We start from the raw sequence: 27,409 nt of genomic DNA, 5'->3' as shown, positions 1-27,409 counted from the left end.
ATTTATTCGCTTTTTGTTTTGCACGTTTCTTATCTTTCCTGTACTTTTCTGCCTTCATCTAGCTCCAGGTGCTTTAAAAATACATATCAGGCCTTTTGAAACTTCAACAAGTGACTTTCTACTAAAGTTTCAAATTTTTCTGCACTGTTTGTCTTCTTCCATAATTTTTTCACTTTTAGTTTTTCATTTTTCTTCTCTTTTCTGTACTTTTCTGCCTTCATCCAGCTCCTTTCAAAAATACAAGGTTAAGATCAAGGTTTCTTTATTCGTCTCCATTGGAGAAGTTTGTCTTGGATAAAAGAGCAGTGTTGCAGTGCAAAATACATTCAGAAAAATACACCCATATGCCATAACCTCGGCCTCATTTGCCTCTTCCTTTCCTTTTCTTCCTCCCCTAGCTGGTCGTTAATGAGCTTAATTGATTGGGGGATGAATGAGAATTTGAGGTGATTATGTTTACAGAGTGGAACCCTATACCTTCTTCCTTAGTTTAATAATGTCTATTCTGGACTGACCAAGTGATGTGTCAGTGAGGATGTTTTTGGCCTGCGTGATAGCAGCCTGCTCAAAAAAGTCTCAAAAAGGTGGATAGGAAAAGGCAGGTGGGCCCATGATCTTAGAAGCTGTCTTCACCAGGGAGTTGATCTAAGATCTGCATTTGACTGTGAGGTTACCAAACCTGCAGGTATACCTGACTATTGACTCTATTGTTGCTCTGTAGAAAATAGCCATAATATTTCTACAGACGCCAAACAGCCAGAGTCGTCTCAGAAAATGGAGGCGCTGATGAACCCTGGCCTTTTCCACCTGTGTGTGCCAGCTGAAGTCGCAATCAATGTGCACACTCCATGGATGGAGGCAACTCCATCAACCTGATATGTTCACAGATCACCAACTAATTTGGGGTCCAGCAACATCTTCTTCTCCTGTTGTTTTTAACCAAGTCTTCAACCAATACTTCTGCAACTATTTGTTCTGCTAAAATTGAACTATTTTCAGCTTTTTTAGCATGGTCAGCTATCCTCATTGTTCAAGTTGTCATTTCAACTTCAAATTCCTTCAACCAATAACACAGCAACTCTTTTTTGTTGTTTTTCAACTTCTTTATGAATTTTTTCACTTTTTGTATTGATTTTTTTTCTCTTTTCTGCAATTTTCTGCCTACATCCAGCTCCAGGTCCTTTCAAAAATACCTTTCACAGCTGTACCTTCTAATTGCCAATACTTTTTGCATTTTTCTTCTCTTTTCTGCCTTCATCCAGCTCCTTTCAAAAATAACTTTCACAGGAGCATCTTCCAACTGCCATTCCTTTTTGAATTTTTCTTCTTTTCTGTACTTTCTACTAAATTTTCAAATTCTTCTGCATTGTTTCTCTTATTTCTGATTTTTTTCCCTTTTTGTTTTGTATTTTTCTTCTCTTTTCTGCCTTCATTCAGCTCCAACACCTTTCAAAAATGCCTTTCACAGCTGTACCTTCTAATTGCCCATCTTTTTTGCATTTTTCTTTTCTTATTTCTGCCTTCATCCAGCTCCAGGGCCTTTCAGAAATACTTTTCAGGCTTTTTGAAACTTCAGCTAATAAGTTTCTACAAAATTTTCACTATTTTCAGCTTTTTTAGCATTTTTTTTCTCTTCTTTTCAACCTAACTACTTCTACATACTTTCAGCAAATTTTAAACGGGTCACAAGACATTCAGCTATTACCAAATGGTTCAGCTTTTTCAAATATTAAGCAAATTTTGAAATATTACAGTTTCAAAAACACTAATTTCAACTCTTTCTACTCTTTTCAACCTAAACATTTTTGGCATATTTTCACCAATTTCAACTAATTTGGTCTCAAAATGTTCAGCTCTTTCAGGAGGTTCTGGCTTTTTTTTCTAAATTTTACACTAAATTATTTAACATTTTATTCAAATTTCAACTCTTTCTACTCTTTTGAAATTGTTCAGCTCTTTCAAGAGATTCTCAGGGAAATCACAAGCTGCATTTTAAGACTTTTTTTCACAATCTTACTTGGGAAATAATGAAGAAATCATTATTTTGGAAAATGACTAACTTGTCTATGGAGCCACACTACCCCCTATTGGTCTTTAGTATTGAATAGTTAAATCTAAATTAATTCAGTAACTGGACATTTAAATGAAGTACTGTAACGGTTAACCAATGTTTCCTGTTGTTTCTTTTTGTATTCCATGGTTAACACAGGAAAATAACATTGTTTGGTTCGTTAATCATATGTTATAACTGTACAGATAACATCTGAGTTTTGAGATCACCAATCATTATTTATGTTATGTTACGTTGGCTATTTGACGTTCGTTATACCAGTTTATTTCATGTCTTTTACCTTCATATCTTAACAAGTTGTGTTGTTTTCAGAGTCCTCTAGACAATTGTGTGTTAAGACAAAAGAATGGAGAAATTTAGTTTTCTCTGTTTTATCAAACTCTTAACACTAGAATTGAATCGTCTACTTTACACGCCCCGGACAAATACCATAACAGTCTCAGGCATATCATTGGCTGAAAGTGGAGCATAAGCCTGCGTCATGCCCCGCCTCCGCTAATCAAACTCAGGAGACAGAGAAAATAATAAGAAAATAAGATCAGAAAAATATGGAAAGAATAAGAAGACAGATAGAAAGATGAAAGGATAGAGAGATGAGGAAGAAGAAAAAGATCCAGGCAAAGAAAGAAAGAAACAGAATGAAGTAGTAGAAAGACATACGTTTTTGTCTTTTTCATTTGTCTATCGTTATCTCGTCTCCATGTTTTTTTTTGTCGCACATTCTAACCTCCGCTGCTGCATATGTTATTACATAGTTAGGGTGTCTTACAAAAAAAAAGCCAGCGTAAGCTTGTCTTTTTTGCTTTTGCTGACAGAGTTAACTCTGAAGTCCAAGCAGCTGGATCTAAATCAGAAACAGAAAATCTGTTTGGGAAATTTCAGTTTTCACTTTTTCTGCCTAAGAATAAACTTCTTAAGCAGCTTGAATCGCATGCTGATGTGTTCCTTTTTATTGCAGAATCAGTCTTGTTGCTCTTCAACAGCTTCATACTGTGGAGGGTGTCTGTAGAGACAGTAGTGCTGAGTCATGAAGAGGATGTCGAAGACCACGGAGAACAGACCCAGACCAAACTTAGTAGGATCGCCAAATATCAGTGTCCACTCATCTGAAGAGGGACACACATGACAATCAGTATTAACAACATATTCTGATAATTACATAAGTAAGACATCAACTGGTTCTCAAATGGAAGGATTGTCAGCAGCACATTGTTTACAAAATTATTTAAATTCGGTAAACTAATGTCACTGTCTCTCACAGAGTATGTAATATCCCAATACATAGAAATTTAATCTTTATAGTCTCATAGCTGTTGTTGTGCGAGCCACAGCTGATCAGAAGCAGGATATACTCAGCAGCCACAGTGCAGGCAGAGATGTGGAGCCACACAGACATTGGTTGAGTAAACAACAGTCTGATATATATTAGTAATATAATAGTGACATGTTAAAAAATAAACAAATATGTTAAAAAAAAAATCTACCACATACAGTTGAATGCTGACCTGCTATGATTGATTATTTAGGTTAGAGTTGTTTTAGATTGTGAAAATATCTTCTTTTGTCCTTGCTCTCAGTAGCAGTTAGCTTGCAAAGGTTATCCTTAACATGTATAGGGACTAATCTTATAAATGTTATAAAGCATCTTGGATGGACTGATAAGGCTATTAGCTAAAGCATATCAAAAATGCATGGGCCGCACGGTGATGTGGTTAGCTCTGTCACCGACACTGGAAGCAGTTTCCAGGTTTGAATCCCAGCTGGGTTCTTTCTGTGTGGAGTTTCCATGTTCTCCCCATGTGTGCATGGGTCTCTAAAATTGTCCCTGGGAGTGAGTGCGAGTGTGGATGGTCATTTGTCTCTGTGAGGGCCTGTAATGGACTGGTGACCTGTCCAAGGTGTACCCTGCCTCTTTCTCAGTGAGGGCTGGGATAGGCTCCAGCTCCTTAAGTGGGTATAGAAAATGGGTGGATAGTACAAATACCCTTAAAATATATAATTAAAGAAATTTTAAAAGGAAAGAATTTCATCACATAGTAGAATAGTAAGAGGCCAAAGTGTAGAAGTCCTAACATCAGAAAGATTTTTTTTTCTCCAAATATGACCTGAGAAAAAGATCAGTCTGTGCAGCAAAATAAACTTTCAGTTAATAAATAAATATTTGTTGATTAACTAATGAAATATAGTGGATGAAATATAGTGTGGAGGATAATTCAGAAGAGATTAAGAAGTGGACACCTATGATCATCTTATCCACCATTTTGATGTTTGACCGTAAACTCTCCATCAAGCTGTGGATTAAAAAAACTTAACCTCAAATAAATTACAACATAGAAATATTAAAAACACAAAGTAGAATATTCACCATTGTTGTATGACTGTATGATCATCTGCAGAATACTGAGGGTTCCACCAGTGAAGTCCAGCAGCACATTTCCAATACTCCACCCTTCCGTACTCTGTCTCCTGTAGTTCATGTAAGCCTTGGAACAGCCAGAAACCCAACAAACCACCATCATAAGGATTCAAAATAACTGTTTAACACACACCATGACCAATTGGAGTAATTATGTTCAATAGCATTTAAAGACTACCTCATACAAACCCTGGCAAAACTTATGGAATCACAACTCATGGAGAATGTTCAGTTGTTTTATTTTGGTTAAATAAATCAAAAATTAAGTAATTAATTAAGTGCCCCTTTGTAGAATCACCATCTCAACGTGGTAGAGGAAAATTTCACTGGCGAGCGCCTGGTGGCCGAGCATTGGCTTCTTGGGGCTCAGCTGGGTCCAGCCCGAATAAGCAACAGGAAGCTACTTTCAGACTCACAAATCGTGAGGAGGAAATTCTAGGTCGGCTGCAATGTGACGCTGAGTGCCTTAGTCTTTTCCATTGAGAGAGAGATTTGCCTCCCTATAGCTTTAAGTTGCAGGAATGAAGGTTCTGCCTGTTGTTTGTCCATATGCACCAAACAGCAGCTCAGATTACCCAGCCTTCTTGGAGTCTCTGTGTGGTGTCCTGGGGCCTCATGTACAAAGGGTGCGTACACACAAAAAAGTGGCGTACACACTTTTTCACATCAACGATCAGATGTATCAAGAGCAAAATGAACGTGGAAATGCGCGGTGCCTCACGCCAACTTCAGGGCTGTCGTACGCACTTTTCTACAGCTGTTGATTCTTTGGCGACACTTAGACGTGATGTTGGGAAACTGTTATAATAAATAAATGAGAACACAATTTGTCCTCAGAATGAGTGATGTGCACATTTGAGACACATGAACAATTAACACTGATGAACAATTAACACATCCATGAGTCTGCAATTACACGAGTGGATATAAAAGCATGCGCAAAGTGGTGCAATGCATACCATTAAAAACAATGGCTGCTTGAGCGGTATTAGAAGACATTGTAAATGGTGCAATTGGAAGAGAGCATGTGTTTAGAGACTGATAGGATTTGCTGGCACACGATGACAACTAGCTCATCAGCCGTTTTGAGGGCAATCGACCTGGAACTGTGCGCAGAGCTGCGGCTGGCGTTGGAGCATAACACAGCGAGGAGTCATGCGCTCCTTGTGACAAAGATGATGTGCACACTGGGGTTTAAGTAACTGGGGCATTCCAGAGGGAGCTGGTCAACCGATTGGGACTGTGCCAGTCGACCCTGAGCCGAGCCGAGCCATGCCAGCCAAGTGGGACGGAATTATCTGCAACTCAGCAGATATATAAAATTCCCACAATGCAGTTGAACAGGCCAACATTGAAGCGCAATTTGAAGCGAGAGCCAGTTTTCCTAATGTAGTCGGAGCTATCGACTGCACACACAGTGTTATAAAAGCGCCATCACATGATGAATTTGTATATCAACAGGAAACATTTTCATTCCATCATACATCGGGATCGTATGTGATGTGCAAAGGGGGGTGGCCCACAAAGTTCAACACACGATTCATACATTCAGTAACAGAATTGTTGGGACCAGACTGCAAGCTGGCACTGTGCGCGATGGGGGGCTTCTTGGTGAGTAACTTTATTCCTGTAATTGTCCTAATATTATTCCCCGTGACGTGCATTGAGCATGTGCGCCCCCAATTTCTATCCCGTCTTCACAGCATCATAGTGGTTAAAGTTAGTATCTTGCTGTTTTTTGATGGTTAAAGAACAGCTTAAGATCTTTCTAACAAGCCCCTGATCGTCTCTGTGTGCAAATGTTACTAACCCTCTGCGTAAAGTGTGAAATGTCTTAATCAGCCTCACTTTTTCCCCGGTGCACTTCTTCACTATAGGTTACTGTATGAACACGTTTGTTGCGAGTTACACAAATACATAGGTACCTTGGGGGTAATCAGAGTCACCCACACTCCACCACCCACCACCCCTGAGAGAGCAGTGTCACACGTAGCTGTGCCGACTCTCTGTTCAAACAGCCTCCCCTGTCTGTTTTGGCCACACTTCGGCGGTGGGCAGCCAGTCTCTGCATCACATCCACTTTAATATCGGACCACTTCTTTTTCACCTCTGCTTATGTGCGCTTCTCAGACCCCACAGAATTAAAGGCCTCGGTCACTCTCTCCTCTCACGTTTGCTGCTTATATCTTAGGACAGCGTGCCAAAGAGCCCATTTTTGCGGGCCTCCACTTCAGAAAGTAGCACCTCCATCTTGCTTTCCGTTAAGTTATTCTTTTTTCCCCATCTTACTCATTATTTTTATTTATTTTCTGATCATGCAGAGAGAGGAATCGCAGGTGCAGGGCTCATTTAGATACGATTTGCATATTTAAGTAGGGGCATGGACAGAGAGGAGACGTGGACATGTGCGCTCAATTCCACGTTGATTGGGATGAACAAACGAAAGGTGTTTGGATTCATGCGTACGCACACATTGATACATCCGGATATTTTTGTACGTTAAGAGGGCATTTTGGTTTGAGCGTACGCCATGTTTCAGTAGGAAATCCATGCAAGTCTTTGTACATGAGGGCCCTGGAGAGGGTGCCATATAGGGATTCCACTGTTCTTCTGTGAGACTTCACTGCCCATGTGGTCATTGATGAGGTGACCTGGGGCCTCATGTACAAAAACCTGCGTGGATTTCCTACTGAAACATGGCGTATGCTCAAATTCACCGGGATAAGCAGCACACGTAAGAGGAGTGGGTGGGAGAGCATGTGCGAGGCCATTCAAGGCTGAGGGTTCTGAGAGGCACACACAAGCAGAGGTGAAGAACAAGTGGTCCGACATCAAGGTGGCTGTGAAGCGGAGACTGGCTGCCCACTGCCTAAGTGTGGCCAAAACAGGCGGGGGGACAGGAGAAGAGGGGCCCACCCTGTTTGAACAGTGAGTCGGCGTGATTATGGGTGACACTGCTCTCTCAGGAGTGGTGGGAGCATGTGTGGGTGATTCTGATTACCCCCAAGGTGAATACCTTGTATTTGCATTTGTGTAACTCGCAACAAACATGTTCATACAGTGAGTGCAGAAGTGCGCAGGGGAAAAGGTGAGGCTGGTTAAGACATTTCACACTTTACGCACGGGGTTATTAACATGAGTACGTTGCACACAGAGATAATCGGGCTTGTTAGAAAGATCTTAAGATGTAGTTTAACCAGCAAAAAACAGCAAGCCACTAACTTTAACCACTGACTAGTTATGATGCTGTGAAGACGAGATAGAAATTGGAGGCACACATGTTCAGTGCACGTCATGGGGAATTATATTAGGACAATTATACGAATAAAGTTACTCACCAAGAAGCCAAACATTGCGCACAGACTAATGTAGTCTGTTCCCAACAATGCTGTTACTCAGAATGTATGAATCGTGTGTTGAACCAGGCCACAATGTTGGTTTATTACATTTGCGCATCACATATTATCATTGATCGAATGAAAATGTTTCCTGTCAACATATACAAATTCATCATGTGATGGCGCTTTTATAGCGATGTGTGTGCAGTCGATGGCCTGTTCAACTGCATGGGAATTTGAACCTGGCTGAGATGTGTGGGATAATGTCGAGGATAGTTCCGGGATAAATCTGTCCCACGCGGCTGGGATGGCTCAGCTCAGGATTGACTGGCACAGTCCCAATAGGTTGGCCAGCTCCCTCTGGAATGCCCTAGTTGCTAGGAACTCCAGTGTGGTAATCATGGCTATTCGCTGTGTTGTGCTCCAACCCCAGCTGCAGCTCTGCGCACATTTCCAGAAGGATTCCCCTCGGGAACCTAAAGCAGCTGATGAGTCACTTGTCATCATCTGCCAGCAAATCCTCTCCGTCTCTGAACACACGCCCTCTTCAAATTGCACCATTTGCAATGTCTTCTAATACTGCTAAAGCAGTCTTTGTTTTTAATGGTATGCATTGCATCACTTTGCACATGCTTTTATATCCATTCATTTAATTGCAGACACGTGGGTGTGTTTATTGTTCAGTGTTAATTGTTTATCAAATCAAATGTATCAAATGTGCACATCACTCACTCTGAGGACTAATTGTTTTCACATGTATTCATCATAACAGTTTCCCAAAATCACCTGTAAGTGTCGCCAAAGAATCAACAACTGTAGAAAAGTGTGTAGGCCAGCCATGGAGTTGGCGTGAGGCAGCGCACATTTCCACGGTCATTTCACTCTTGACACATCTGATCGTTGATGTGAAAAAGAGCGTACGCCACTTTCTTTGAGCGTACACACAATTTGTAAATAAGTCCCATGGAGAGGTGTGATTGGGAGGAACAGCCTCCCTGGTCTAAACCCTCGTGCTGCATTGCTTTTGGACTTCAGTGCAAGCTGATCATTATAGACACCATGTTCGAGCATAAGATGGTTCATAAGTTTGTCTGGTACAAGGCCACCTTAGGCCAAAGGTCGATGATCGACTTTGTAGTCGTGTCATCAGACCTGTAGCCATATCTCTTGGACACTTGGGTGACGAGAGGGGCAGAGTCGTCAACTGATCGCCACCCGGTGGTGAGCTGGATCCATTGGGAGGGAAGACCTGGTAAACCCAAACGAGTAGTGGGGGTGAACTGAGAATGTCCGGCAGAGGCTCTTGTCCACAAATGCTTCAACTCGCAGCTCCGGGAGAATTTTTCTCATCTACCAGGTGAGGCTGGGCACATGGAATGCGAATGGACTATGTTCAGGACCTCCATTGCATATGCAGCTTGCAGGAGCTGAGGCCAATTCATTTAGCGCCAAATCACAATTGTCATCTCAAGGCAATTCAATAATACGGTCCAATTCAAGCTAACTAGAGTCCAATTCATTGTAATCATAATCAAATCAAATCCAATTAATCAAATTCAAAATTATTCCAATTCATACATACAGAGCCAATTCAAAAACAATTTCTGAGCAAGGGAAACCAACAGATTGCACCCAAATTTCTCTTTAGTTCAATCTCCTGTCTCCTAAGCGTGCCTGAGGCGACTGTGGAGAGTTCTATTCCTGTTCCCTTTGAACAGGAATAGAACCTCTGGCAGAACCAGACACAGATAGGCTGGTCATCCGCCTTGACCAGCTGGGGTTTGAGAGGACAGAAAAGAGGGGACAACAAATACCATAACATCATTCAAAGGATACCTGTTGAGAAAGAAACAAGTTAATGACAACAATAATGCCAAATGTACATAATGTCATATGAGGAAATAAAAGGGGGAAAAAGAGCCAAGTGAAGAAAGGTGTGACATAGGAGCCCCCCTACCCCAGCAGTCTAAGCCTAAAGCAGCTTAACTATGGGATGTTTCAGGGTCACCTGAGTCATCCCTTTATCAAAGCTTTATCAAAAGAGGGTGTCTGCTTCCTGAACCCAAACTGGCAGCTGGTTCCACAGAGAGGGGTCTGAGAGCGAAGTGCTCAGTTGGGAAAATATTGTTAGATTTTAGTGTTTTTTCTGCCATTGGTGCCATACATTATGGTCAGACCAAGACAATTATTCAATTTGAAACCCCTTTCTACATACAAGTTTGCACGCAGACACACAGGATACCCCCAAACAATAACATGTAAACTGAGCAATGACACCTACACTAACTTGAAGACAAACCCTTGCAGCTTGCTGACAAAATCCAGCTGTGAGAGTTAGCCCTCATCCAAACCTACAACTTCTTCCCAGACACCTCCTGTGGTTCACAATTGTGTCCAGCTTGCCCTGGAATACGCTTTGTTCATCCAAATTTGTCCTCGCAAAGCCATGGTGCAGCTTATCATAGCAGTTGACAGTACAATAATCATTCCTTCATTAGCTGAACATTCCTCCCCAAACCTTTTATTGGCTCATTCATACTCAACACATACCCACAACACTCCCTTAGACTAAAAGCCAGTCTTCCTCAACTGGTATAAATCACATTTTCCTGCATTGTGAGGTTTTTACTTCAGCGTTTTGACATGACACAAAGCACTCAGGTCCAAAGGCAACAACTTCAGTTTTATTTGAATTTAGAAGTAGACAGTTCTGAGTCATCCAGGTCTTTGTGTTTAAGACATGCTTGTAGTCCGACTGACCTATTGGTTTCATAGATAAGTACAGCTGACTATCATCAACATAGCAATGGACATTCATACCATGCTGTCTAATAATGTTACCTAATGGAAGCATGTATGAAGTGAAAAGAATTGGTACAAGAACAGAACCCTGTGGAACTCCAAAACTTACTCTGGTGTGTGAGGATGATTCTTCGTTTACAAGAACAAACTGGAATCTATCAGATAAATATGATAGATTCCAAAAGGGCTGCAGCACTGATCGTTGCTGGACCTAAAATTCGGGGAGGAATTCGGTGAGGCGAACAAGAAGGATTTTCGGTTGGCCTCAAGGATGTTCTAGTAAACCATTTGGCGACTCTGAAAGGGAAAGTAGGGTTTGTCCTAGGTTGTGGTACTACTCAGGAAAGTTTACTCAATGGTGTTGGAAGGTCTGATTGTCACACCAAGGGTTCACCTAGGGAGCATTGTGGTTTCTCTGTTGAGCTGAAGAGTGCTACTGGCGAGAGAAAAGTCTAGGTTTCCCTCCTGGACATGTTGCCTCCAAGACATGACCTCGGATAAGCAGAAGACAATGGATGGATGGATGAAATTATTGAAAAACGCTTAACAATTTGACATTCTGGGTTTGTAAAACAGCAAAAATCATAGAAAGGATTATAAAACTACATCAAGGAGGTATTTCAAGGAGGTGTGCCAAAAGATGTTGGTTGTTCCTAGTTAGCTGTGTCTTAAATTTGGAACGAGTTCAAACAAAACAGAAAGTTTGTAGAAAAGAAACCTACAGGTTGACCAAGGCAGACGTCAAGACAGAAAACCCATTATGTCTGAAAACAGAAAATGTAAAAATGGTCATAAACGGGAGCCAATGTTTGTGAGCCAACTGTAAGGCACGGGCTGAGGGAAATGAGATTTCCATCCAGAAAAGCCAAACGAACCATCACCAACACTTAAAGAGAAGGAAACCAGGTTACAGTGGGCTGAAGAGAAGCAGTCATAGACTGTGGATGGTTGGATGGAGGTGAGATTCAGAGATGAATCACCAATCAGCTTTGGAAGAGGAGATGATGTTAGAACTTTAGTTTGGTCCAATGAAACATAGAAAGATGACTGGCTGAAGAAAGCAAGCACATTTCCACCATCAGTAATGGGGTTGTTGTCAGGTAAAGGACATGGGGAGATGGCAGCCTTGACAGGAAATCTACAAGTGGAATCACACAGTAAAGAGTGTTCAAACTTTTTTTCAGGAAAGACATCAGCTCAGTGACGTGACCAGCTAACAGTCTCAATCTGAGTTCAACTTTATGGTGGAAACTGAAAAAAAAGAGTTGATCCGTCAGCTGCCAAACAAGAAAGATGGAACCTGACTAATGAAGAATCCTGTTTTATTAGTGAAGTCCTGCAAGAATTCACATATAGAATATAGAGGAGCTGAAACTGAGGAATGACTGTGTCTTTTTTAAGTTCATGATTCGATAATTTTTTCCCATTTCTTCAGAAAAAACTGCCAAAAATATCAGCAATGTTATATATTTTTTTAGGTCACCAAAATGTTCAGTACTAAAATTAGGTGGTTTGTGTTTTGCTCATTTTCTTACGAGATAAAAAAAAACTGAATGAACATATGTGTGGTGTTACAATCATGTTTGCCAATGGTTGTGTATGCAGTATTGATCAATTTAAGTAAATAGTACCATAGATAGAACATGAAATAATGCAGTTTAATTAATTCTGTCAGTTTAAGGAGAAAACCTGAAAGATATGTACATGGGTATGATAGAATAGAATAGACTAATACTTTATTCATCCCCCAGTGGGGTAAATTCAAACTTGTCAAGTAGCTCAAAAACTTTATAAAAAAATTCTAAAAATTTACAATGGTTGTATATTAGACAACAACAACAATACTACTACTACTACTAATAATAATAATAATAACCTATGACTAAATAAATAAATAAAGTTGAGAAGAACATGTCACTGTTAAAAAGCCTTATGACTGTGGGGACAAAGGACCTCCTGAACCTCTTAATGTAACTGCTCCTCTGACCTGCCAGGATACTGGGAAGGGGATGTTTATTATTCTCCAAAACAGAATATAATTTTCTCCTCATCCGTTGCTCCACCACAGCACTGAAAGGGGCTCGTCTTCTACCTACAACAGAACTGGCCTTTTTCACCAGTTTGTCCAGGCACCTACAGTTTTTGTCTGTAGTGCAACTCCCCCAGCAGACAACAGCATAGAATAGTGCATTCTCAATGATAGTGTGATAAAACATGCATATCATATCACTACAGACATTGAAGGACCTGAGCCACATCACCTTCCACAGACAGTTTTTCAGTCTGTATCCAGTGATGGTCCTCATGCCCCTCCACACTTCCTTGGTGTTATTGTTCTCCAGCTGTCTCACTACCTTTTCTTGTACTCCACCTTAGCTCAACATAGTGTCTTGTTAAGCTCCTGTTGTACACTCCTCCACCTTTCTCCATCCCCATTCAGGAACGTCCTCTTTTTCAGGTCTTTGATGTCGCTGTTGATCCGTGGTTTGTTATTTGGATAGCACCTTACAGTCCTCAGTGGAATCACAGTGGAATCACAGTGTCCCTGGAGAAGTTAAAGTAGCCAGTGATGGTGCTGACCCTCCTGTCCATATCAATGTCCATTTCTTCTTCCTCCAGCAGTACAGCCCAGTCTGTGTCATCAAAGCAGTCTCTCAATGCATCACTCACCTCTGGTGACCACTTCCTGAAAGATCTGGTAGTAACAGAAAGTCTTTGTACACAAGGTCTGTATGTGGGTTGTAGATAGACCATGCTGTGATCAGATCTACCCAGTGGTGGAAGAGACGCTGCCCTGTAAGCCTCCTTCATGTTAGCAAAGAACAGATCTAATGTCCTTTCTCCACGTGTTGGACAGTCCACATACTGTACAAAGCCAGTCAGGCAAGAGGATAGAGACACGTGGCTGAAATCCCCTGTGATTGCAATGAGTACCTTAGGATGCTGGGTCTGTATTTTAGCAATGGCGTCATGGATGACGTCATATGTCATTGTAGGCACTGCCCTTGGTGGAATGAAAACCATGATGACGACTGTATATCGGAACTGTCTGGGCGCATTGAACGCACAGAAACCAACTGACAGCAGTTCAATGTCTGGACAACATACCCTCTCCTTAACGGTCACATTGCGCGGGTTAACCAGTCTCTGATTAAAAAACATGATAATACCCCCGCCTTTCCGCTTACAGCTCGTACTCTGCTCACAATCTGCTCGTACGGCTGTGAAGCCGGGTATGTCCACACATGAGTCTGGTTTGTTGTCGTTCAGCCAGGACTCAGACAGATAGATCAAATTGCTCTCCTTATACAGCCGTTGGTTCCGCACAAGTGCCTCTTGCTCATCACACTTGTTCAGTAGTGAGTTAGCGTTTCCCATAATCACAGAGGGCAGAAAAGGCTTGTACCTCCACCTCCTGTTGTGCTTATTTGCCTTTCGTTTTGCTCCAGCTCTGCATCCACGGTACAGCTTTTTTAGCTCAGACAGTGCAGACAGTGCTGACAGTTCTTCTCTTGTGTACACTGCTCTAGTACTGGTAGCAGTGCACATTGTCAAAAAATAATAATAAAATATAGCTGCAAGCAGCGATGGTGGGGTCTAGCAGAAGCTCAGATAAGCCTATGGCTGCTCAGGAAGGCATCATGAGTCCATACACCAAGTTTGGTGTTTGCGGTGAACTCGTCTTTATCCAGGGATTCCAACGGTACCTCATTTGTGAAATTTGAACCAACGGCTCCAAAGTTATGAGCAAAATGCATTTTTGCTACTTATAGTGCCCCCTAGGTCAAAGTTCACCAGAATTATTGGGCCTCTTAAAAACTTGGTCATGAGTCTGTGTTAGAAGTTTGACGTCTCATGATCAAATGGTTGCTGAGATATGGCCTCACTTCCTGTTTGGCATGTCAGCGCTGAGTTTGATTGGCTGCTAGGGCAAATGGAAGCGAACTTTCCACATGATAGCTTTTTAGTGAGGCTTGGTCTGAAGATTCTATGTGTCAAGTCCCGTGGAAATCAGACAATCTGGGTGACCTGTCATACTTTTTGAAGGTTTTTGATTTAATTCAAAATGTCGGAGAAGCCAAGATGATGTCACAGTTCACCTCATATACATCCAGGAATTCCAAGGCTACCTCATTTGTGAAATTTGGACAAACGGGTCCAAAGATATGAGCAAAAATGCATTTTTTGCTAACTATAGCGCCCCTTAAAGGTCTAAGGTCACCAAAATTCTTGGGCCTCTTAAAGAAGGGGTTTTGAGTCTGTGTTAGACGTTTGACATCAAAAGATCAACCGGTTGCTGAGATATGACCTCACTTCCTGTTTGGCCTCTAAGCCGCCAACTTTGATTGGTTGAGTGGGTGAAAAAAGTTTAAATTGAAGAATCCGCCTCCTAACTTTTGTGCGGATTGGTCCAAAGATACTCTGTGCCAATTTTCATGAGAATCTGTCACAATTTGTAAATTACGCTGCTAGACCCCTAATAATAAGAAAAGCTGCAATAACAATAGGTGTCTGCAGCTATGCAACTAGACCCCCCCCCCAAAAAAAAAGAAAAAGAAAATAAAAAGCAGATCACTAAAACAGTTTAGATAAAAACTAAACATAACATAATTATATGAACGACTAACAAAATTTAGAGCTACACAGACTTGCTGCCAATAAGGCTGACGCACAGCAACTGATGTGGTACACTTGGTTTCTGTCCAATCTGTTGGTTTCCTTAGCTAGGAAATTGTTTTTGACATGGTGCACTGTTTTTGGAAAATAATCTTCAAGGACAGACACATCATTACAATTTTTGTGGAACATGATTCTATCATAAACAACAAGCATTCATATTTTTACAAAAAGGATCATTTGGACTATTATTTTTCTTTTTAAAGGATTATTTGGACTATTATTTTTCTTTTTAAAGGATTATTTGGACTATTATTTTTCTTTTTAAAGGATTATTTGGCACTCGTGGCCTTTATTCGAAAGTTGCCTGAGAGCGACAGGCAGCAAAGGGGCCAGGCCGGGACTTCAAACACAGGCCAGCTTCGGTGAGGAGCTTCAGCCTCTGTACATGGTCAAAAACGCCCATAGCAGTTCAACATGTTGTACATACTTATGTGTAGCTTACCTGCGGTACATATTTGATGATAGTGACTGCTAGTTTAATGTAGGAGAAGTAGTAAAGGTAATCCAGCCAGGTGATTTGTTTGGCCATAGCAAGAAATAAGCTGATCAAAGCAAATGCCCAGCCAATCAGCAACAAAAACAAGGCTGTCCATGAGACTTTCTGACTCCCCCTCTGGAAGAGAGAGGAAACAGAGGGTTACGCAATGATACAGGGTTCTTTTCATGAAGCAATTAAGTCTCATTTCCTAACAGTGCTGGTATGAGAGACTTGGAAGGATATGGCTTTTATATTTCCTCACTCCAAAAACCTACAGAGGCCCCCTCTCCTCTCAAGGTGCAACGTAACATTTTTAACCTTCACTCCATAAATAATTTCCACTTTATAGACACATACCTCATACACCACTGCCTGACTGATGTAGACGACACAGAGCAAGACGGCATGGAGACTGAAGAAAACATCATTAGCGTTGACAGGGTTGATTCCATTAGGGTTTCTCTTAAGAAACTCCTCCTACAGGGCAAGAGCACAGCAGCATAAACAGCAAGCTCTTTGCACACTACATGCTTATAAGCAGGCACTATATACTGTGTAGAAATCATCTAAGTTTCTAAACAATGGTGTCACCTGACATCAAACAGGCAACAGAGGTCCACCCTTGGTGAGCCAGGTTCTGCCAGGGGTTTCTTCTGATTAAAAAGCTGTTGTTTTTTCCCCCATTGTATTCCCAACAGTCCATAAGTGAACTGAAATAACTTGTGAAATATGGGATAGATTTAATAAACTATCTCAACAATAATGACTCTGAAAAAGCTTGGGTGTGATGGCTGATGACAAGTCCTCCTCTGACCATGCTGTGTTGAACTCTCAGTCATGTTTCCAACATCAGTAAAATCAGGTTGCATCTGACTCAGTCTGCAACCAACTCCTGGTACTGACCATGGTTATCTCCAAGCATGCATAGCAAAATCCCCACTGATGATCCAGAGCTCGACGGACTATCTGCTGTTCCATCAACCAAAAAGGTCACATGTCCCTTCTGTACTCATTGACATCCACCACCATCGACCCATGGCTGTGACACAGACATTGTTATTGTTAACGGATCGACTGCGGTCATGCTGAGCACCTCCTGACTATGATTCAAACTAACTCTTTCAGGAGTTAAATCTTTACAATAACTTGCCTCACATGGATCTTTAACATGTCCAACTTCATTTATTTTATGTCCCTTTAGAAAAATTACATTGGAGTGTAAGGTTTTTGAGATTTGTCTTCTGGTCGTTCAGGTATGATTACAGTCGCAAGCCTTTCTGGAATCTCCCTCCAGGTTCAACAAAACCAAACCTGACTGTCAGCCTTCATGTGTGTGACCAGTGAAGTGCCTTTTTGGGTGCTGTAGTTACCTTTATATAAGGTACCCAGAACATCCCTATATTGAAGACACTGTAAGCAATGAAGCCTGTGAGGTTGAGAGCCAGGAAGTCAAAGTTGAGACCTACAACACTGAGGACAGACATGTTAAATTCATTAGTTTCATTTCACTTAAACATGTACACCATCTTTTGACATCCAGCCTCATTAGACATATCAGAGAAAGATAAAAACCACCAGCAACCTCCTGGCTGTCAAGTCACGAGGTCACACAATGACCTGAATGGACTATGTAAAACACAGATCAGAGGAAAAAAACATCTGAAATATATTTAGATGCCATTTGGGAAGGATTGCAACTGGTTAAATCATTATTAAAATACCACACAAACCATATTATCGGGTTAAGGTGGATTATATATAAATAATTTGACTTTTAATTTTTTATCACAAAAAAATAAACATTTTGTCAGGGTGTCTGGGAAACTTGGATTAAAGATGTTGATTATTTAACTGGAAGATTTGAGTCCATCCAGAGAGCTTTGTTGCAGTGTACTGACCTCAGATACTGTCAGTATCTGTAATTCATATAAACCATGTTTTACACATACATTACATCTTATGTTACATTGTATTTCTCCAGTTTTAACTGTACATGTTTTTAAGTCCGTGTGACATTATTGTGGTCATTAACTTGTGTTTCCCTTTTCTCAACAGGTATCCTTTGAATGGTGTTACGGTGTTCTGGCCCCTCTTTTCTGTCTTGTCAAACCCCAGCTGGTCGAGCCACCCTTCCTGAGTCTGGTTCTGCCAGAGGTTTCTTCCTGTTAAAAGGAAGTCATTTCTCTCCACAGTCGCCTTAGACATGCTCAGGACGGGAGATTGGACTGAAGAGAAGTTTTGGTCCAATCTGTTGGTTTCCTTAGCTAGGAAATTGTTTTTGAATTGGCTCTAGATGAATGAATTGGATTACTTTGAATTTAATTAATTGGATTCCATTGGATTATGATTACAATGAATTGAACTCCAATTGCCTTGAATTGCACTATACAAATAAATTGATCCGAATTGACATAAAAAGATGCAGAAGAAAAGCAGAGGACAGACAAAAAAAGGGGAGCAGGGGGCTACCTTTTCCTCCTCCAGTTTCCGCAGGCTTGTGGATAGAAGGAAACTGACCAGGCCAGGAAGTAAATCCAGCCTATCACTTGACAGATAACTGACAGAATGCTGCTGTGGATGACCATGAAGCGGATCCTGACAAAAAAACTACAGAAAGAAGCAGACAAAACTGAATGGTAGACCAGTATTCAAAATAAACTGTGTTTAACAATTATAGAAGCGAATCTTGACCATAATTCAAATTAAAATGCATTTGCAGAAATGCTTTTTCATTTTAAGAATGTGGCTGCATTATTTGACTCATAAATTAAATTATTAATCAATCATTCTATTTGCATTTTAATTTTCTTCTTCAAGAGTGCTCAATCGTTCACTTAATTAAAATGAAAAAGAAATAGACATTTTAGATTTAATTTTCAAAATATGCCCCAGCAAATAGATACCAAAATTCTAATTGAAATGTCAAATTTGAAAATTAAAATGCATTTGCAGAAAATGCTATTTTATTTTAAGAATGTGGCTGCATTATTGGACTCATAAATAAAATTAGTAATCAATCCTTCCATTTGCATTTGCATTTTCTTCTTCAAGACTGCACATTATTGCTTTTTCGTTTTCATGGTCTGCTCGCAAAGTACTGCCCATGATTCGGAAACGAAAAAGCATTCTGAGCGGCGCAGCAGAGTGACGTCAGCTCTTCTTCAGCTCCTTGCTGACCGAGCTACCCATCTTGTTCGGTAGGGGGCGGTGTGCAAATCTGCATTGCATTACATTGTAAATGTGCCGGGAAATTGATTGAATTGCCAGGTCTTTAGAGGACGCATCACAGATCATGGCGCTCCCTCAAATTGTGCAAACACTGATAGAATTAGCTGAGCAGGTAGAATCTAATAATATGTCTGATGCCTGTGGACGAGTAGAACAAGTCAGAGAGCTTGGCTGCATACTCTGCCGTCACAGATTTACACATTAATGAGGTTGCCATAGTAAACCTCTGTTCAGTCCTGGAACAGCTGGATGCTGTGGAGCCTCAAATGGGACGAGGACGACCAACCATCAACATCCGTTCGAGTCCATTGAAAATTATTATTAAATGGTTTAAAAATAAAAGAAATAGCGGAGCTGTTCGGCATAGGCCACCAGTCAATCCGTCGGAGGATGCAAAGCAACGGATTGATGTAGCAGACTCCTTATTACTATTATTTGTAAAGGAACCGTGCCCACAACTAAACTTAATTGTTGCCATTTGATGCTTTGTGCCAAAGTTCTAACCTGATCATTGTTGATGTGACTGTCACTAAAATTAACTTTTATAACGTAGATCAGCGGCTCCCAAGCTAAACGATCAGCGGCTCCCTTCTATGTCCCAACTGGGTTGACTCACCCTCAATCCCCCAGACATTAAGAAACCGGGCGGGCGGTTACGTCTGCTCTTCATTCATGGAACGGGGCTTTACGTCCACTGCTATGTAAGACCTCACCCGGCAACAAGGAATTCTGTTTTCTGATTGTCTGAGACCCATATTAATGTGAGGGGTCTGCATCTTGGTACAAAGCTCCCCGATGTTTTACCCAATCAAAGACAGTTTAAGCCTCAAATCTTTCTCAACAGCATCCAGTCTTTGCCAGTCTTAACTGCTGTCAGAGCAGAGAATTAGCCTCGCATTGATCAGTTACATTTACATTTACTCATTTAGCAGACGCTTTTTTCCAAAGTGACTTACAGAAAAAGGGAACAATCCCCTGAATTATTTCAATAATCATGGCTCACTATACTGTATCCCTTATGACATCACAGTGAGTTGTTTATAGTGATCTACGTCAGGGATACGTGAGGTCTGACATAGCAGTGGACGTAAACCCCGTTCCATGAATGAAGAGCGGATTTAACCGCCCGCCCGGTTTCTTAATGTCTAGCGTCAACCCAGTTGGGACATAAAAGTTGTGGACACAGTTCCTTTACAAATAATAGTAATAAGGAGTCTGCTACATCAATCCGTTGCTTTGCATCCTCCGACGGATTGACTGGTGGCCTATGCCGAACAGCTCCGCTATTTCTTTTATTTTTAAACCATTTAATAATAATTTTCAATGGACTCGAACGGATGTTGATGGTTGGTCGTCCTCGTCCCATTTGAGGCTCCACAGCATCCAGCTGTTCCAGGACTGAACAGAGGTTTACTATGGCAACCTCATTAATGTGTAAATCTGTGACGGCAGAGTATGCAGCCAAGCTCTCTGACTTGTTCTACTCGTCCACAGGCATCAGACATATTATTAGATTCTACCTGCTCAGCTAACTCTATCAGTGTTTGCACAATTTGAGGGAGCGCCATGATCTGTGATGCGTCCTCTAAAGACCTGGCAATTCAATCAATTTCCCGGCACATTTGCAATGTAATGCAATGCAGATTTGCACACCGCCCCCTACCGAACAAGATGGGTAGCTCGGTCAGCAGGGAGCTGAAGAAGAGCTGACGTCACTCTGCTGCGCCGCTCAGAATGCTTTTTCGTTCCCGAATCATAAGCAGTACTTTGCGGGCAGACCATGAAAACGAAAAAAAACAATAATATGCAGTCTTGAAGAAGAAAATGCAAATGCAAATGGAAGGATTGATTACTAATTTTATTTATGAGTCCAATAATGCAGCCACATTCTTAAAATGAAAAAGCATTTCTGCAAATGCATTTTAATTTTCAGATTTTACATTTCAATTTGAATTTTGGTATCTATTTGCTGGGGCATATTTTGAAAATTAAATCACGGCAAATGTCTATTTCTTTTTAGCTAAGTGAAAGATTGAGCACTCTTGAAGAAGAAAATTAAAATGCAAATAGAATGATTGATTACTCATTTCAATTATGAGTCAAATAATACAGCCACGTTATTAAAATGAAAAAGCATTTCTGCAAATGCATTTTAATTTGAATTATGGTCAAGATTCGCTTCCATAAACAATCACCTACATCAAGGTGTTGAGGTAAAAGCCTTCGTCTGACTTTCTCAGTGAGCTGTGCACATATTCTTATGCAACATGTCTTTTGCAGAATCAACAGAAAACCAAACGACAAGAAAATTCCTGTACTTATTTACCTTTTCAATTCTCATTTTTCTAACAAGTGCAACTTTAACACACAATATAACATTTTTGGCATCATTTTAAAACCATTAAGTGGCCTTTATAGTTACTCTACCCATGGGGTTTGTCAGTATCTTTCTCCTCAAGATTAACTGCAGCTTCCAAAAAGCTTTTCATAAATGGGGAAGAAGATTAGGTCATTTTCTGGCTTGTAGGGCTTTGCTGGCTAACCAAGCAGCAGAGTCCTGGAGGGTTGGGATGTTGGGCTGCACTACATTAAGTCAGCCCGCTGGATTGCTGATACAGTGAACCCAGGGGGGAACTCATGAGAGATGGAAATGTATGTTGTGGATACATGTTGCTTCTGTACCAACCTGTTGAAGTCTGTGTTGTTGCTAAGCAGGTATGTAGTCACCTGACCAACATCATGGGCTGTCACAGTGAAACTGACTGAGGTACCTTCCACTGGTAGCAACACCTAAACAACAACATGAATTAATAATAAAAATCCCAAAAGGATGTTTTAGCTGCAGCTCATAGTCTGTGTTACACAATGCCTAATTCCTACTCCTCTCTATTGATGACCCATGCAATTAACTTTGCATTTTCAATTGTATGTGACTTAAGCCCACAGGGATGCTGCTCTCTGTTTCGAGCTTTATAAAAACAAGAACTTAGCTATTTCCGGCAGCCGAAAAAAAGATCACACTCCTTAGCAGAAGAAATCTATCAAATTCTTTTACTGACAGAGAGGTGAAGTGGGGAGACCAGAAACTTAGCTTTAGTGCAAAGTTTTGAATGTGAGACATGGACAGTGGGAAGTAAACTTTCACCCACTTTCATGTCAGTGATGAATAAACATTTGTCTTATGTTCCTACCTCTTCAGGCAGTGTTATTACAGATGAGTAGTTCCTCTTGGAGCTGTAGGTTACATTAAAGTGAATCTCTGCTGACCGGTTGACAGCTGAACTAGGGAAAGGCACACAAAACCACAGATAAAATTAAAGTCCAAACAAGGCCAACAGCAGATTTTAGACTACATTAAAAACATAAAGAGCCTTTCGTCTGGATTCTGTGCTTTGTTGTTACACCTTTCCTATTCAGCGGATAAAAAGGTTTTCACATATAAGCACGAATCAGGTGGAGCATACAGGAGACAGGACCTAATGCACAAAGTGTACTTTGACAGCACTCTGAGGGTGTGATGAGCTTTGGCAGATGATGCAGCTACAACCTCCCAAATGTTGATGAATGAAATGTCTCCTCCTTCTTCATTGTTAAAACTCCTGTTGGAGGGGTAACTGCAGTTTCTCTATACGATTTAAGTAATGTGAGGGAAGGAGTCAGGTTTTTGTTAAGACACTTTTGGCCACGTTCTTATTTTCAGTTAAACACTAATCTATCTTAAGCCACATAGAAGGACCACTACTGACCACATATGAGTCCATGCAAGCAGCTGAGTCTACACGAGAAAACTCTTACTCTTCGGTTTTTTAAGAAATTAATTCTCACATTTAAAGTTTCTAAGTACTTATTTATCATTACTCAATCAAAAGTTGGATCATTAAATTTAAATGGTAGACTCTTTCATGCTTCTCACAAACAACAGTTTTGTTGACTGTTGTGAATTCCGTCTCACAGTCCCGAGTCAGCTGTACGACAGCAGACATTAAACAAACATCTGTATCACCTGCCAGATGGAGGCACGGCAAACAACCTGACTGGTTTTATTTTCGTTTGGGACTGTTAAAGAGCACACTAATTTTCTATAGGACTTAAGTCAGGTGCAGACAGTAAAACGGATCACTTTTCAGTTTGGCTTTTGAGAGCTAGGCAAACAGCAGAGTACACAGATGCATGTGATGAAGCACTAATCTGGACGAGGACCATGTCCATCTTGAATTTCCGTCTTCCTGGAGAAAACTTTTTTTTCAAAAAGTGGCAGTAGGGTTTACAGCTCGTTCTAATGCAAAAGAATAAACCGTGAAACACGTGCAGAAGGTAGAATACGTTTACACAGCATTGTACATAGAAAGAGCTTTGTTTTCTTATGAGTGTTCAGAAATGGGTCTGTGATTACCTGGAAGTAATAGTGATGTTGTCTTCAGAGTTTTTTTCAAGTATGACAGCATCAGGAGCAAACAGACACACTGTGGACTCTAAAGGACAAAGAATAATATTACGAAAATGGCGTATTAACCCAAACCACATAAACAAATAGTGACTGGTATCAAAACGATAGCACAGGACTATCATTTTAAACTACACAGTATGTGAAGAATTCCACATTATAAATGGAAATATAAAAACTAATCAACAGGCTTTCAACTCTGACTGATGGTTGTAGGTTTTATAGAGCCATTTTTAGTGAGTTTACTGTACAAAGCTATTGTAAATAGCCAACATAAACAGAACAGTCACCAGAGATGTTAGTCAGCAACCACAAGGCCAGCAGCTGAGCAGGTAGCCACCTCTTTTCCAAATACAGACCAGCCATCTCTGCAAAATGGTAGCAACCAGAAAGGTACAAAGCATGTTAGCAAAGGATTCAAGGCATGTTGGCAAACAGAGCAGTCTAATTCACAATTACTGTTATTTTTGACAAGAATTTATCATGATGCACATATAAAACTGGTTTCTAGGACTATCCTCTTTCACCTTCGTAATATTGCCAAAATCAGGACAGTCCTGTCTCAGAGTGATGCAGAAAAACTGTTCCAGTGCGTTTGTTACTTCAAGATTGGACTACTGCAGTTCTTTATTATTGAGCTGTCCCGCAAATTCTCTGAAAAGTCTCCAGCTGATCCAAAATGCTGCAGCCAGAGTTATAATGAGAACTAACAGGAGAGAACATATTTTTCTCCAGCTTCTCTACATCAGCTCCCTCTTAAATTCAGAATAGAATTTAAAATTCTTCTCCTCACATATTAAACTCTTAATGACCGAGCTCCATCATATCTTAAAGATCTCATTGTAAGATATTTTCCCAACAGAGCACTTCACTCTCAGACTGCAGGTTATCAGGCCCCTCTCTGTGGAACCAGCTGCCAGTTTGGGTTCAGGAAGCAGACACCCTCTCTACATTTTGATAAAGCTTATAGTTAGGGATGGCTCAGGTGACCCTGAAACATCCCATAGTTAAGCTGCTATTGGCCTAGATTGTTGGGGGGCCTCTTATGTTACACCTTTCCTCACTTTGCTCTCTTTTTCCTCCTCATATGAAATTATGTACATTTGGCATTATTGTTATCCTTAACTTGTGTTTTCTTTCTCAACAGGTAACCTTTGAATAGTGTGATGGTGTTTGTTGTCCCCTCTTTTCTGTCTTCTCAAACCCCAGCTGGTCGAGGCGGATGGCCACCCTTCCTGAGTCTGGTTCTGCCAGAGGTTTCTTCCTGTTAAAAGGGAGTTGTTTCTCTCCACAGTCGCCTCATGCATGCTCAGGATGGGAGACTGGACCAGAGAGAAGTTTTTTGTGCAATCTGTTGGTTTCCTTAGCTAGGCTACTTCTTTAAACTTGGCTCTGTATGAATTGGACTAATTTTGGAATTTAATGAATCAGATTTCAGAATCAGAATCAGGTTTATTGCCAAGTAGGTTTGTACTTACAAGGAATTTGACTTGGTATAGTTGGTGCAGAATATTAAAGTATAGACAACATAGATATATATACAGTATCTTCAAAAAATAAGGAGCTGTAGTGCAAGCTGAATGCTATAAATTTGCAGATAAACAATAGGATGATTTGATTGGATTATGATTGTATTTAGTGGAACAGGATTCTCATTGGCTCTAATTAGACTGTATCTTTTAAGTGCCCCAAGCTGACATTTGTTGTAACTGAACACTTCCGGTCAACAGCTATAAAAGCATAACCTCACACTGAGATTCTAGCGAGCAAATTAAGCATCAATTAGAAACAGCATCAGTACAAAACGTAGTCCAGTGAGACAACATCGACCTGATGACAGAGGCTCTTACTGGCCTGCAGGTGTGTGTGGGAAATCCTCTGCTGAGGAGACTGACTGTTGAACTGAATATAACTTGTGAAATGCTGTTGAACAAGTTGAGAAGCGAAGGGACAAGTCAAGTTCTACTTCCTCATGTAGCCCATTTTGATCCTTTAATCCAAGCTGCACTGATAAGCATCAGAAACATAAAAGCAAGAAGGTAAACTGAGGACAGACCAGAGCAGGTAGCAGTGTGGCTTTAAACGCAACAGATCACGTGATTAAATGTGCAGATGTTGGCAGTCAAAGTCAGAAGCTCCTTAAATATGTTGAAGTCTTCACGAAAATAAAAAAAAAGTTTTATCTAATAACGATGCACTTTATAAATATCAACATCGGTCTCAGCCGCAAACTTGTGGGACTACTTATACAATACACAGCTGTATGATAGGAAGGAAGCCGCAGGAAGCTGTCAGCCAACAGGACAGCTAAATACCTGTTACCAGCAAATACCCCATTACCAATAAAAACATCAAGTTACTGACCGCGTCCCACTCATTTACTGTACATGGAGCTTGATGTGTGAAAAACTTTACCTGTCGGGTGCCTTCAGCTATAGGTCACGAGATGATTCTTTCGCTTCTTCCTCCCTTGCTTCCTCTTATTTTACTATTCATTTCTTCTTCTCCCTTTTCACTGAGCCTTGGTGTAGCTGTCTCAAACAACGTTACATTAGTGCCACCTTCTGGACTTAGTTACACTCGAAAATCGCTCCACGCAGTGGTTTAGTACGTCACCTCACAGAAAGGAGTTCCCTGGCCTAAATCTTATTGTGCCTATTGCGGGAACGCGCACTGCTAAATAAAGGGAATTTCTCTACAATGAGTTATTAGAAACGTTATTAGGTCAAACGAACCTTTCCCCCGCTTTTTGTTGTGTTAAAAAGATATTGAAAACAGATAAACTAATTTTATTTTATGTGCTTAAAAATAAAACTCGGAAATGAAAAATTCAGTGGGGAAATATTATTTCTGTTGTGTGTCCATTTTTCTTTTTCTTTTCTTTGACCCGGAAATTGGACCCATAAGACTGTCACAAACACACGTCAGTGGAGGATGAGCTAAAAATAAATAGAAGTAAAGAAATTATATCTATGAATAACATTTTACCAGAAAATGTATCTGAAACTTATCAAACTTAGCTGAGACAACTGCAAATCGATCTTTACAACATGTGAATCTCCAGAGTTAAAGCAGCTTACATAGTTCAAGAAAGAAATGGTTAGAAGAGGAAGAATAAAACTCTCATTACTTCTTTAAACTACAAAAGCCACACCAAAAATACCCAATTGTATTAAAAAACTAAAAATTGACTAAAATTTTTTTCATCCCAGTTAGCTAGGAGTACAGATAAAGTTGTTGTCGTAGGTGACTTTAATACTCGTGTAGATTTTGAAAATTAATATTAACTTTAATTATATATTAGATTCTATTGTATTTTCTCAAAGTGTTCACAGACCTACTTACTTTCTTAATCAATGGCATTGAGAGTGAACAGTTAACAGTGTTCCCTCATAACCCTGTCTTATCTGACCATTTTTTAATAATTTTCGAGTTCACATTACTTGACATTACAGCTTCTGAGAAGAAATTTACATGTAGAATGTGTCTATCAGAGAACGCTGTAATCAGATTTAAAGCGTTAATTCCATCATTGTTTTTCCTGCCATGTGAAAATATGACAGAGGACGGAAAAAAAAACCCTCACTGTCTGACTCGACCTTTGGAGTCTGGAGCTCAAAGGGTACTAAATCCATTTCTAATTTATTTGTAGATGGTCAATTCGGATCATTTACACAACTCTCCCAATCGTTTGGCTTACCGAAATCCCATTTTTCACGTATCTTCCACTTCGACACTATGTCCAGAAAAGCATTCAGTCCTTTCCAGACTTTCCAATTGACAATGCAATTGATCATATTCTCTCACTTCCTCTGGATTGTAAAGGTCTGATTTCCACTCTTCTCTTTATGAGTGTACATGCAATATCACTCCTCACTCTCTGCAGGGTGTCAGGAGACTATGGGAGAATGATCTTGGAGCAGTAATGACAGATGATCAGTGGGAAGCAGTA

The 27,409-nt window shown here is 40.5% G+C and overlaps 1 protein-coding gene across 3 annotated transcripts; it reads right to left on the bottom strand.

Moving 5' to 3' along the window:
- Window positions 1-250: 250 nt before the first annotated feature.
- ctns (cystinosin, lysosomal cystine transporter) lies at window positions 251-26,036 on the bottom strand. 3 transcript variants are annotated; one of them, XM_072390265.1, is made up of 11 exons: window positions 25,873-26,036; window positions 23,748-23,825; window positions 23,407-23,485; window positions 22,205-22,295; window positions 21,700-21,803; window positions 18,255-18,392; window positions 17,156-17,255; window positions 16,143-16,262; window positions 15,750-15,920; window positions 4,437-4,554; window positions 2,288-3,177 (listed from the first exon to the last, which is right to left on the bottom strand). In XM_072390265.1, the coding sequence occupies exons 2-11, from the start codon at window positions 23,821-23,823 to the stop codon at window positions 3,032-3,034; spliced, it is 1,143 nt and encodes a 380-aa protein (XP_072246366.1). In that variant the 5' UTR covers window positions 23,824-23,825; window positions 25,873-26,036; the 3' UTR covers window positions 2,288-3,031. The 3 variants fall into 3 exon arrangements, with proteins under 3 accessions (XP_072246367.1, XP_072246365.1, XP_072246366.1); XM_072390266.1 differs by lacking the exon at window positions 25,873-26,036 and having other exon boundaries at window positions 251-3,177; window positions 22,205-22,290; XM_072390264.1 differs by lacking the exon at window positions 25,873-26,036 and having other exon boundaries at window positions 2,287-3,177; window positions 23,748-23,910.
- Between the last annotated feature and the right edge of the window lie 1,373 nt (window positions 26,037-27,409).

This window comes from Leuresthes tenuis, unplaced genomic scaffold (genome assembly GCF_036924035.1).
Source record: "Leuresthes tenuis unplaced genomic scaffold, fLeuTen1.0.hap1 SCAF_7, whole genome shotgun sequence".
Lineage (NCBI taxonomy): Eukaryota > Metazoa > Chordata > Actinopteri > Atheriniformes > Atherinopsidae > Leuresthes > Leuresthes tenuis.
This window is presented reverse-complemented; position numbering and strand designations above follow the sequence as displayed.

Bases quoted from the DNA above. Each gene is read 5' to 3' on its own strand.
- ctns (XM_072390265.1), bottom strand. From the start codon at position 23,823: ATGGCTGGTCTGTATTTGGAAAAGAGGTGGCTACCTGCTCAGCTGCTG. The intron at 17,256-18,254 runs GTAGCCCCCTGC...GTCTGTCCTCAG, and splicing joins GGAAACTGGAGGAGGAAAAG to TGTTGTAGGTCTCAACTTTG. The intron at 16,263-17,155 runs GTAACTACAGCA...CTTGCCCTGTAG, and splicing joins TCTGGGTACCTTATATAAAG to GAGGAGTTTCTTAAGAGAAA.